At 41.4% G+C, this 13,126-nt stretch overlaps 2 protein-coding genes across 3 annotated transcripts in view; both read right to left on the bottom strand.

The window, feature by feature from the left end:
* Window positions 1-5,756, bottom strand: part of CFI (complement factor I) — a 37,377-nt gene extending 31,621 nt beyond the window's left edge. Inside the window, exons 1-2 of one of the 2 annotated variants that reach the window (XM_084973188.1) lie at window positions 5,667-5,756; window positions 1,228-1,272 (exon numbers count right to left, since the gene is read on the bottom strand). In XM_084973188.1, the coding sequence (XP_084829314.1) occupies window positions 1,228-1,272; window positions 5,667-5,735 (114 nt within the window). In that variant the 5' untranslated portion in view covers window positions 5,736-5,756. The remainder of the gene's footprint in view (window positions 1-1,227; window positions 1,273-5,666) is intronic. The other variant, XM_013989347.3, reaches the window with a different exon arrangement.
* The window catches only part of CASP6 (caspase 6), a 1,021,045-nt gene that overhangs the window by 95,061 nt on the left and 912,858 nt on the right, over window positions 1-13,126 (bottom strand). The gene's annotated exons all lie outside the window — the stretch shown is intronic.

The following is a 13,126-nucleotide window of genomic DNA, read 5'->3' as shown; positions in this document are numbered from 1 at the left end:
AACTTGTAGGCTATTGAAAAGACTTTGGCTTATTCTCTGAATGAAATATAAAGCCACAGGAGAATGGGAGCCCCCCCAAACATCTGGGCAGATGATGAAGAACCAGTAAAGGAGATGAGAAGAAGTGGCCAGTGAAGTGAAAGACAAGTCAAGAGAATATGGTGGCACAGAGCGAAGAGAAGGAGGGAGTGATCAACAGCTGTATGATACTTTTCCAGTAAGATGGTGATCTCCACAAATGTCATTTTAGTAGAATGGTGGGCACTCAAGCCTGATTGGGTTCAAGAAGGACTAGACAACGGGAGATGGAGCATAGATAGCATTTTGTTTTTGAGAGCTCCGATGTAAGGGGCACAGCAAAATGGGGTGATAACTGGAGCATACTATTGGGTCAAGACAAGGTTTTTGTTTTAAGATGGAGGATCATATACATGTGCTTGATTAAGGGACATCAGGAATTACTTATTTTAGCCAAAATAATCTTCGCAAATGGACATGATGCTGGATGGAAAATAGTGCCAAAATGCAATATTAGGAAACAAGAAAATCACAGGGTCAATACTTTTAGCCACAGAGAGGATGTTCCTCAGCCACATCACGAAGTTCAAAAAAATGGAAAGCTGACTGGATATGATGAGAAGTTAGCCCTGTGCCCCAGTCGGTAATTTTAAAGAGACTAATTGAAATATAGATTTCCATTTCATATCATTATTGAACCTCTCCTTATGTGATTATTGTGTATGCTGCTCTTTGTGAGGTATCTTTTCCAACTAATATGACATTAAAATCAAATGAAAAAATTTAAAAATGAAGTGTTTAATAACACTTTTGAGATTAATGGTGAAAATTATTAAAGTATTCATGTTTAAAAATATTTAAAGTGGATTTATTTGTATAGTCATATATCTATAGTATTTATAAATATATTCACATATACTGGGAGCACAAGTACAAAAATTTTTAGCAATTATGACGATAGCCTAGTCATCTATAAAATATGATTCAACTCCTTTAGCTGCTGTTTCCTTCTTTCTGTAGATGGGTTTAAAAATTTTTTTTTCCCTTGGCACTTGCGATGCTGTAATAAACACTTTGCTATAAACTTTGTCTTTTTATTCTAGGCAGGACTACGATGAAGCCATTTTAGATGGACAGCTGGTTATTAGAAGACAAACAAGAAACAAAACAATCTCCCACTCCACTCCTATTCCAGTTACATAGCTTTACCTCTAGTTTCGTTACCACCTTCTTTCTTTTTCTTGCACAATTAACCTATAAACAAAAGAAAAAGAATGATCGACTATGACTAAAGGGAGCAAAAACCCACCATATTCTCCTTCTGCTTTTTGTAAAAATGAAGAAATTTCTCCTTTTATGGCTAACTAGATATGTGATCTTTGGTAAATGACTTTACCATTTTGGTTTTGTTTCTTCTAGGAAATGTGGAGAATAGAAACAATATTCTCACAGAGCTATTGTGAGGATCAAATGCAAACTGCATGGGAAAGCACATACGAACACTTGAGATACTATACAAACGCTAGTATGATGCTGACTGTGGTAGATTGCACATGGCCCCAGTTCTTCCATCTATCCCATCCTTTCTGTGCCTCTTATGGGAGGTAGGGCATATATTCCTACCTCTAGACTCAGGGCCCAGCCAGTGACTTGTTCTGGTCAATAGGAAGTCAGCGGAATTCCCGTCGAGGCTCAGTGGTTAGCGAATCTGACTAGGAACCATGAGGTTGCGGGTTTGAACCCTGGCCTCGTTCGGTGGGTTAAGGATCCGGCGTTGCCATGAGCTGTAGTGTAGGTTGCAGACTCGGCTCAGATCCCGAGTTGCTGTGGCTCTGGTGTAGGCTGGCGGCTATAGTTCCGATTGGACCCCTAGCCTGGGAATCTCCATATGCCGCGGGAGTGGCCCAAGAAATGGCAAAAAGACAAAAAAAGAAAGAAAAAAAAAAAGAAAAAAAAGGAAGTCAGCGAATGTGACATTAGGAGATATTGGAGAGTACTCTTGCAGCTGGGTTTGTCCTTTTGCTTCCCTGCACAGCTAGGAGAACGTGGCCAGCCTGGCAGAGTTCATTGTTATACTTTTCAGTCTAATTCCTTTTACAATTTATATCTCTTATTGATATTCCCTATTTGCTCATACATCATTCTCCTGGTTTCCTTTAGCTCTTTGAACATATTTAAGACGGTGGACTTTAGGTCTTTGTCTGGTAAGTTCAAGGTCTGTTCTTCCTCGGGGATCATTTCTGTTAATTTCTCCTGTGAATGGGCCATATTTTCTTGGTTCATTGCATGCTTCATAATTTTCGTTGAAGACTAGACATTTTGAAAATTATAATGTAGTAACGCTTGAAATCAAATTCTTCTTTCTCGTTAGGGCTTGCTTCTCATGCTTTCTTTCTTTTTTTTTTTTTAGTAGCTGTTTGTCTACTAACTTTTCAAAAGAAGTTAGTTTTTGTAAAGTTTGGTGTTTTTTGTCACCTGTGGTCTCTGAAGTCTCTGTTTCTTCACCTTGTATTCAGCTAGTGATTAGACAAAGGATTTCCTTGAACATAAGGAATGAAAGAGAGAGAGAGAGAGAGAGAGAATGAGAGGAAGAGAAAGGGAAAGACAGAGAGAGGAGAAAAAAGAGAAAGAAAGAAAAAAATAAGAAAGAAACCTTTCAAATTGTGAGGAAACCCTCTCCCAGGCCTTGCAAATTGGCTCTGTGCAAGGGCAACCCTCGGCCAGGCCATTTATAATTCTGTCTTAGCCTTTACTTCATGCTCCAATTGAGCCTAGAGGTGTAGGCTTAGGGTCTTAGTTTTTTTTTTCAGCTGCATCCTGCTTTGGGAATGTGTGTTGTGTTGCTTCCTAAATTCCACAGTATACACAGGGCTTTTTTTTTTTTTTTTTTTTTTTTTTTTTGTATTTTAGGGCTGAACCTGAAGTTTATGAAGTATATGGACGTTCCCTGGATAGGGGTCGAATCGGAGCTATAGCCACAGCAACGCAGTATCCAGGTTCTCTCGAAAATGCTACCCACATAAACCTAGGTTTGAAATACGCTTTTAGAGTAAAATAAAAATTTAAGGTTTCAATCAGAGATTCTGTCACAGCACAGTACTAGCACAGTAAGTAACTATGTGGAATGAAACATCTGTCCTCCCTGTTCTTTGGTATTCCTTGGTCACTGAGCAAGCAACCACTCCCCCGTGCACTCAGCTCCTCTCCCACTCTTTCCTGAGTCCCCTAACCTCTTTGCCTGGTTCAATAAAACCAGAATGCCCATTGCACTCTTCAGAACAACTCAAGTCTATTCCACTGCCAGCCCTCCCTATCACTGACATAATCCACCTCCAAATCAGTCCATCAAAATGTTTTCATATAAAAAAGGACTGGGCGTTTTAATCCCTAGAAGGAAATCTGCTCCCAGCTTTCAAAATAACAAAACATTTCTTCCAGCTGTATATACTTCATTTCATATTGAAAATATAGATACATTTTTAAAACAACTTGAGACACATTTATGTTGTTCTCTGTGGATACCTGCACTTAAAAAATGGTTGTTTCTTCAACTGGAACAACTTCAACCATTCTCTTGCCTCTAAGCCAACTGCTGTTAACTGTGAACACACCCATGTCTAAGCGGTTTTGGGTTCAAAGCCGATTTGGAGACCCAGACATTGAGTGCACAGCTTAAATTCAGCATTAAATTTTATGATTCTGTTTTGCCCTATATGTCCACCATTGTATTTAAGTATCTTTTATTTTTTAATTTCAACAATAAAAAGGTCAGGACGAAAAAAAAATGGTTATTTAACAGCAGGTGTGATTCCATTTTCTTTCATCAACCAATATTTTAGGAAGTTCTGAAATTTTCACAAATATGATACTAACGGCTGTTTCTTAAAGGAATGAAGGCAACTTTATTGTTAGAGGGATTATTCAGTAAAAGAAAGAGGCTCTTTTCCTTTGTGTGGGTGAAAATTACTACTTTCAGTTTTGTTTTTTATTCTGTTTGTTCCAGGAACCCACAATGTGGGCTAAAATATCTTTTTTTTTTTTCAAGAAACAAATTTTTCTTATTAAAAATTGGTATTGGTATTTTAAAAAGAAAATTGAAGAATGAATAAAACAGAATTTCTGAATTCTGAAATTCATAAATGTATAAAAATAAAAATCACTAGTAATCTCATTACTCAGAGATATCAACTATTACGTATTTTATATACACTACACCCTCTAAGACCTTTTAAAATGCCTTTTATATAAGCAGTTAAATGTGTGTGTGTGCATACACAAACACATATATATGTATTTTTCTCTTTAGCAAAAATAAGATTTTAGTGAGGGTTTTTTGGTTTTTTTTTCCTTTTCTTTTTATGGCCGTACCTGTGGCATGTAGAAGTTCCTGGGCCAGGGATTGAATCCAAGCTGCAGCTATGGCAACACTGGATCCTTTAATCCACTGCACAGGGGCAGGGACTGAACCCACACCTCCGCAGCCACCAGAGCTGCTGCAGTCAGATTCCTAATCTATTGCGCCACAGTGGGAACTCCAGTGAGGGCCTTATTTCGATAAATACAAAAGCACCATTTTAATGGCTACATGATAATTCATCTAGGGACATATAACAATTTAATCAATTTCTTATCAATGAGCACTTTATTTCCATTTGTTCTCTACTATAAACACTGCATATATATTTTGGAATTTACAAGAAACAGAGTATGTAATTCTCTTTTCTTAGTTTCCTTTAAATATTTGCTGCTATAAACAGGCATTAAAACAAAACATTTTTTGGAATTTTTCAGAATGCTTTGATCACAAAAATAGGCAATCATCAATAAGTATCCAAAATGTCTTAAACATTTCTAACATTAATAGACCACCTTCCAGACTGGCTACAACCTGTCATTTTGGTTTTAACTCCCTGAGTTGCCTACAGAGTCTTCACTCTGATTAAATGGATTTATCCATCTGGGGAAGCCTAATGCTTTGCCATCTTTCGGCGATAGCACTTGCTGCTTCTCCAGGCTGAAAAATCACTTTCTCTTTCTCTCCACTGATCAAATCAAATACAGAATTATAGGTCTAGCTCAAATGCCACTTGGCCCATAAACACTTCCTGACCTCCTAGTAGGAAGAGATTTTTCCTCTCATTAAAATCCCTAGGCAGTGCTATTTGTACCATTTTGGGGGCAATTAAATGCATACAGTCTTGCAACGGTTCCTTCTCTTGTGTTCTCAGATGTTATTTAAATCTTGCTTAGTATTTTCTCATTGGCATATTATATGCTCTTTCTACAACGGTACCAAAAGGCTACCGAAGGAGAGATCAGCCTTGCCATGTGCCCAGCACTATACCTTGCACATAGAGGGAGCTTGATACATGTTTACTGATTAAATAATTGCTGTAAATCATAGGTCTATGTTAGTAAAATCCTCATTCAGTTCAATTTCTATGCACAGATAAGAGCAGATGAAAAAAAGCAACTTAAAGCTCTTTCTTCAAGATATTAACATAAAATCTTTGCTCCTGAGTCGATACTGCCATTGTTGGCATCTAAATGATGTAATCCTTAACTCATAATAATATCTTTAAGATTTTTTCTGTTTTTATAATATTGAAAATACCTACTTAAAATAGTATAAATAGTGAATTACTTACCTTGCAAAAACTTAAGTAGAAGCACAAAAGTAACAGAATAACATGAGCAAGCTTCATGTTGGAGACCATCAGGGTCTGTGTCTCTATTGTGAACTCTTCCGCACCCCAGATATTCTTTTGAAATTTAATCTTTAACCTCTTGAAAAAATATTTAAAAAGAGCAAGCCTCCTAAAGAGCTTTGTACTTTTGAACTCGTGGAGAAGCTGGCTAAAATCCAGAGTTTTACCGTAAGTGAAACCAAAAAAAGGGCTTGGTAAATAGCTGAGGGAGGCGAGCAATAGGGACGGTGTTTCCAGCAGAGGAATCTGATGCCCCACCTTGGTATTGAACAAAGCCTCATTCTGTTTTCTAGAGAAGAGGAAGAAAGTTTCTTATGTTTGGGCAAAATAGAATTATATTTTTCTTTAAGGATGACGATGAGGAGATAGTAAGAAATAAAAGCCCATCATATTGAAGCTTCTGCTGAACACATAAAAAATCCTCGACAGAGCAGTTCCTTTATCATTCATAGGTTGTCCTGTGATCAAATTATTTTTTCTAAGCAGAAATTCTGTCACAGTTTGGATTCTCCTGAAGCAGTTTGGGGTGCGAGATGCATATCAGCAATCAACTCCTGGGAAAGGAAGGAGACGCAGGAGGGAGCAGAAAGAGAAATCTGGCTGCAGTGTGGGTTCGACAAAGCCTTGGCCAGCTCATAGGGAGCTCTGGAGTGAGTGTGGCCTGTCACAGTGCCCAAGGATCAGGCAGAGATGGCTGGATCTTGCCTGCCTTGCTCAGTCTCCTGGTGAGGGTTGCCCAGGAAATGCATGCTCTTAGTTGAGGCAGCTCTCCATAGCTGAGGCAGACCCTGGAGGTTCTGACAATTAGTTGCTGTCTGAAGGAAGGCTTGCTGACCACACTTAAACAGCTAGGCAGCCAGACCCTCCATGAAGGGGATCTGGGAAACTCATCTCCCTGTCTTTCAGAGTCCACTATTTGCACCTTTTAGATCTACTTTCCCTATATGCTTCAAGGGTGGCTCCTTCAGAATTTCAGTAGGCCTTTCTCCCTGAGAGAGAATTCAAGAGAGAGGTTGGGGCGGGGGAGCGAACCCTGCCCTTGCAATTGATCTTGGGCTGCAGTTAATACTCATCCTCTGCCTCCTTTCTATCCATTCCAGATTCCTTTTGCCCTGAGCTTCCACCTCTGCTGGCCCCAGTGGCAAACCTGGTGGCCTGACCCACGACCTCTTCCAGGAGTAATCTGATCCCAATCACCATTTCCTTTACAGAGCAGTTGCTGTTTCTAACCCTTTCCTGTCACAAAAGGCACCCGAGGAGCTCACATGGTTCCATACACATGCCTCCCTACTCTGTTTAACAGCAGCCCCGCTTCCTCTGGAACACCTGTTAAGATGGTCACACCACTTCTTCCCTACTGGCCCCTAGACAGAAATAGCTCAGTGTGCACCACACAGACAGTTTAGCTTATGATTCAGTGGGATTCCTGATGTGACCCAGGACAAAAGTGTGCTTCCTTTGACGAAGAGACCTCTAACCCTGCAGAGTACACATTTGTGGGGACCAAAATCAGAAAGCCTCCAGTTGGGCGCTGAAAGAGATGGTGAATGTGGTCATTCTTGCCTCTGTTCCTTGGCTCCCAGACCTGTGTCTTCTCTCTGTTGGGGTATGATGCTATATGAAGGTCCTTTGATTCAATGCACATACTGCTTCCTGGAGGACAGCACCAGTGCTCCCTGAGTATTGCCCTTTAAGTAGCACCTCAGCTCTGCATTTAGCAGGCTGCTCCAATGCTCCATAAGGCTGTGAGCTTCAGAATGCCGCAGTATGTGATATGACCAGTGGGTTGCATGGTCATAGGCTCACTCTCACCATATCCTTTGTCTGGCAGGATGTTTTATGGGATCCCCTGGTGGAGGATTAAATAATCTGTAATCCTTTGGCTCATGATCCTGAAGCCCTGCCCGCAGGAAAGGTAAGGATGTTACCTGCAATATGTGTCTGTTCCTGTGAGAATGCACCACTGGCCCTTTTTAAGGTTGAAAGAACCAACCGTGGCTAGTTGGTATCCTTGATGAGTTGCGCCATCTAAGGGGCTCAGCATTGATCTCTGTTGCTGTCAGATGGACATTTGTTGATGGCAGCAGCTAAATAAACCTTTGGGGTCTGTACTATTGACCTCCCAGATAGCTTCCATCTCTGCTACCACGACCACTTTATTCTTGTGCCCGCGGTGCAAGTACCAGGGTGGCTGATGACTAAGAATGGCTGATATCAATCGGCCGAGTCATCTTGTTGGTTATTTAGTGACTTTTCTCTAGTGGGCATTAACACCTGATACAAAGGTTTTCACATTTCATCCCTACTCCTATATGTTTCTATCCCAGGCCTTCTTGTTCTTAATCTTTGCATATTTTTCATTCTAGGAAAAAAGATGATGAGGCAATTCCTATTGCCTGTGATTCCATATAGAGTCTAAGCTCAGGCCACTTATTTTTCCACACACAGTGGATGGCCAGGTGTACTGCCTGAAGCTCTGCCTACTGGGAGGACTTTTCTTCGCCATTGACTTCGCCAGAGCGATTCCTAACTGTGGCTGTAATGCAGCTGCTATTTGGGGGCTGCACCTACACACTGAACCAACCAATCTGTGAACCAAACCCAAACTTTTCCCTCCTCCCTTCAGCTGGTCATAGGGTTTCCCCTAGAGCCAGAGGTGTGAGTTGAGGAAGCGACAGGGGTGCAACAGTTTGGCTTCGGGGGAAAGGAGGAAATCTGGGTCACCTGCTCATGTACTTTGCTTGTGCCCTTTGCTCCTGCTTGTATTTGGTTCCAGGTGTAACACTTTCATCTTAGATTTTTGCCGGGCCTGCTCAATCTTGTGCTTCATGGGTCTGCTAGGATTCCAGCTCATAGTGGACATTTCTGCCACATGATGACATAGTGTCAAGTTCAATTATTCCACATTTGCCAGGGTCCAGTAGTGCAGAAGTCGTTTCTCAAAAAGAATATAAAATTCTCTGCTGCAGATGGCATGGCCTCATTCCAGAACTCCAGGGTCCTATATTACAGTTCTCCCACTGGGTCTTCCTCAGCACTGCAATGTTTTTTCTCACCATGGATACTTCCAATACCATAGGCCTCTGGATTAGTGCAGAACTCTTTCCTGCCCTGGTAGCCAGAGCAGTATTCTTCAGTGTGAAATATTTGCTCCCAAATCAAACATTCCCCAAAGGGAGTGTTCCCAGAAAGGATAAGTTTTGTGCTTCCTTCTTTGTGAAATGAAGTACAAGACAAAATAATTTGTCCTTTACTCTAGAGAAGATGTCCTGGAAAGTTTCTGAGCACTGTTTTCCTAAAATTTTACTGATGTGCTAGGATTTATTGCCTGCCATGAGGAGCATGAGTGTCTTATCAAGGCATTTGGCCTGCTAGTCACCTTTTGCTTATCTGCTCTGATTAAGATAATGCCATCAATGTAAAAAAAAAAAAAAAGATGCAATGTTTTACAGGAAGTCCAGATAATACTCAGAGCTCTTCAGACTTTATGGCAGAAGTTGTGAGATAAGTCCTATGAAAAAAACAATAAATGTATACTGTTGTTCAACCCATTTTCTAATATTCTTTTGTTTAAAATGCTTATAGTGATTTCAGTTTTCCTGACCAAACTTGTATTGCTATACTCTATAATATACTAAAAGTAGAATCAAGTTTCTTATCTCTAAGAGAAATTTGATTGAAATAAATATTTCCTTTTCTTTGTTAGGGCTGTGCCTGCAGCATATGGAAGTTCCCAGGCTAGTGGTCAAGTTGGAGATGCAACTGCCAGCTTATGCCACAGCCACAGCAACTCGGGATCCAAGATGCATCTGCAACCTATGCCACAGGCTGCGGCAGTGCCAGATCCTTAACCCACTGAGCGAGGCCAGGGATTGAACCCGCATCCTCATGGATACTAGTTGGGTTCGTAACCTGATAAGCCACAATGGGAGCTCCTGAAACAGATATTAAACTTTAGGTAGGGGTTGGAATTTCTAAGCTTAGAAAGAACAGAAGAAAACAAAAGACAGTTATATATCCAAATTATATTAAACATTTTATAACCAAAAAAAGCACTGAAAAAACTGAACTAAGCATACAACTCAGGATACTATTTTAAAAAATAATCAAAATAATAAAAATGATAGAAAAGAGATAATAAAGATAAATAATTGTAAATACATCAGAAAGTAAAAAAGTAGTAGTCTTGATAAATAAAACAATGAGTCATTTACAGAAATCATTTTTAAAAAGAGAGTAAAACAATTTTAAAGAAAAACTATTAAAGTGGACATTTTTAGGGGGCTGGCAACATTATCTTTCATAATATGCTCCCACTTTTCTGTGTGGAATTCTTTTTCTTCTGTTATGAGTTGTTTTGGTGGGACAGTAATTCCAGGCACCTGCTTTCCAAATGGAAGTTGAGAAATCCATATCCAGCCTCCTTCCATGCCCTTTTATAGCCCAGGGTCTAAATCAAAGAGTCTCTCTCTGGTCTTTGAATCTTAAGTGATAAAAGAACAAAAGAAACAGTTGTGAATGGTTTATTGCAGCAGCAGCACATAGGTCAGATTGTTTTGGCTATGAGATAAGCTTCCTTTGATTTCTTTTGGCCTTGATAAGTGTTATTAGTTCTTAAGCTAGTTGCTTAGCCACCTGTCAGTATTACGAGCATCCTATTATCTTCCAAATGAATTTTTTTTTACTAAAGTTAGCCAGAGGTGGGTTGGTGGCTTGTCACTTAGACCCCTTAAGTGATAAAATCATTTGCAATTTATCAATAATCTGAAGATATGGAAGAAAATTTCAAGGAAAATAAAATTTAGAATTGATTCAGAAAGAGAGAAAATTCAAATAAATTAATAGCTAAGAAGAAATGGAAAAGCTAAAAATTTTAAACCTCTAAAATATTTAAGTTTTACCAACTTCTTTGAGAGCATTCTTCTGTTAAACTTTCCAGAACACACAAAAAAAGATAAATGCTTTCCAACTTATTAGCAATACTCTGATATACTTAAGCAAAACTGGATAAGCCTCTGAATAAACCCATAAGCTAAACTTAATTATTAATAAACATGGAATAATCTCAAATAAAATATTAGCAAGCCATATACAAGTCACAATACAGTAAAAGAATACACAGTAAACCACAGTGTAGTAAAAGAATAACTTATCATGACTAAGTGGGGACCATTTCAGAAATAGAGGGATGTTCAACATTGAGATATCTATTTATAATTCAGTATTTAAAACTCTAATTGATTAAAATCATAGATTAAATAGAGAATCCTTGTATAATTATATTACAAGCTATGGATAAGGTATTTGATATGAGATTAACAATTCTCTCTCTCTCTTTTTTTTTTTTTTTTTTTTTTTTGCTTTTTTAGAGCCTCACCCGCAGCATATGGAGGTTCCCAGGCTAGGGGTCGAATCAGAGTTGCAGCTGCTTACCTACACCACAGCCGCAGCTACACCAGATCCAAGCTGCATCTGCAACCTACACTGCAGCTCACAGCAACGCCAGATCCTTAAACCACTGAGTGAGGCCAGGGAACAAACCTGCGTCCTCATGGATGCTAGTCAGATTCATTAACTGCTGAGCCATGACAGCAACTCTGAGATTAACAATTCTTAATTTCAAAAAAGTGAGCAATCTAGGAGAAGAAAAAATATCATTAACCTGATAAAGGGTAGACTGGTGAAACACTACAGCCAAACCTATTAGAGTCTGGAATAAATCCAAGGATGCTATGTTTCAATATTTTTGTTATTGTTAGAGGCAATAAACATGAAACATTTATAAATATTGGAGTGGAAGAGACAAAATTGCCATTGTACGCAGATGAAATGACTGTCTACCTAGATAAAATTAATTGAAAAACTATTAGACCTAATGTCAAAGTTTATTAAAGCAACTGGATAAAAAAATCAACTTAAAAAAATGATTTTCCGATTGGGAGAGCACAAGATGGCAGAGGAGTAGGGGGACACGCTCGCCCTCTCCCACAAACACAACAAAAAAAGCACATCTACAGAATAAATGACTCACACAGAACAGCAACCAATCGCTGGCAGAGGAACCTAAACTCCAATAACGGCAAGAAGTTCGTGACATTACTGGGCAGAATGGGAGAAAAGAGGAGAGTGAGAGAAGGTGAATCCGAGCGGGACGGGCGCTCCCGAAAGGGAACTGCGGAGGAGAAAGGGATCCCGCACCCTGGAAAGTCACCTACACGGGGGAAAGATCAAACGAACAGGAGGAATCTCCAGATGCAGAGAAGAGTGTAGCAGTAAGTTGGAGTACGGAAAAGCCGATCAAGAACCGAACGGACCATCTGAACTACGGGCACAGTCACCAAAAATTGAGACACCTGGGTGGGGGCTGGGCACCGAATCCTCGGCTCCAGAGGTTAGTCCCCGGGAAAGGGCCGGGGGATGCCTGGGTGGGGGCTGGGCACCGAGACCTCGGCTCCAGAGGTTAGTCCCAGGGAAAGGGCTGGGGGACGCCTGGGTGGGGGCTGGGCACCGAGACCTCCGCTCCAGAGGTTAGTCCCCGGGCTGGGGGGGCGGGGCGGAGCGGAAACTGCTTAGGAGGTCTAGAAACCGTTTGACGGGGCAGAGACTGCCTGGGAGACTAGAAAACAAAGCTGTCGCAGAGGAAAGGAGCAACACTCTAGGGGCAGGGAAGTGGAAAGCCACATCAGAGGGAACCTGGGAGAAGAGCTTGGTCTGCGCCCGTGCTGGGGAGGGGAGAGAAGAAGGAGTGGGTCCCCACAGAATACCCCCCACACCACAGCAAGCTTACAGGCCCGCTAGCTAGCTGAAAGCTGTGCTTCCCAGTGCATCCCCGCCCCCCACCCCCACCACCCCCTATGCTCTCGCCGAACCTGGGGCTGCCTGCCATCCAGGAGGGCTAGCCTCAACAATTGCCTGAAGCCTACCACTGCAGGGGCTGTCCCTGCACAGGCCTGCTTGCCCTTTGGAGGGGCTACACTTATGCAGAGCAGCATCAAACACCACCAGCCCCCGAGAAAAGGCCTGTAGCCCAGAAAAGCTAGAAAAAGCCTAGCCAGGCCATGAATAGATCTGCCTATTTCTTGGACGATTTTTCTGAGTCAGGCTGCCCTGGGGAGGAGCCTCTTGGGTTTCTAACGGCCCTGCTACCCGCCCTAGCCCCAGGGGGTGCCCCACTCCCACGGAATAGCTGCTCAGCACCACCAGCACCCTGGAGGACCCCCTGCAGCCCAGAAAAGCTGCAACAAGCCTGGCCGAGTCGGGAAAAGATCTCAGACGGTTTTTCTGAGTCGGGCTGCCCTGGGGAGGAGCCTCTTGGGTTTCCAGTGGCCCTGCTACCCGCCCAAGCCCCCAGGGGGTGCCCCACTCCCACAGAATAGCTGCTCAGCACCACCAGCCCCCTG

Source organism: Sus scrofa, chromosome 8 (genome assembly GCF_054392235.1).
Source record: "Sus scrofa isolate SSC_HxYL_T2T_F1_AM1 chromosome 8, Sscrofa_HxYL_maternal_Yorkshire_Landrace_v2.0, whole genome shotgun sequence".
In the NCBI taxonomy this organism is placed as follows: Eukaryota; Metazoa; Chordata; class Mammalia; order Artiodactyla; family Suidae; genus Sus; species Sus scrofa.
Note: the sequence above shows the minus strand (reverse complement) of the source record. Positions and strands in the feature narration are given on the sequence as shown.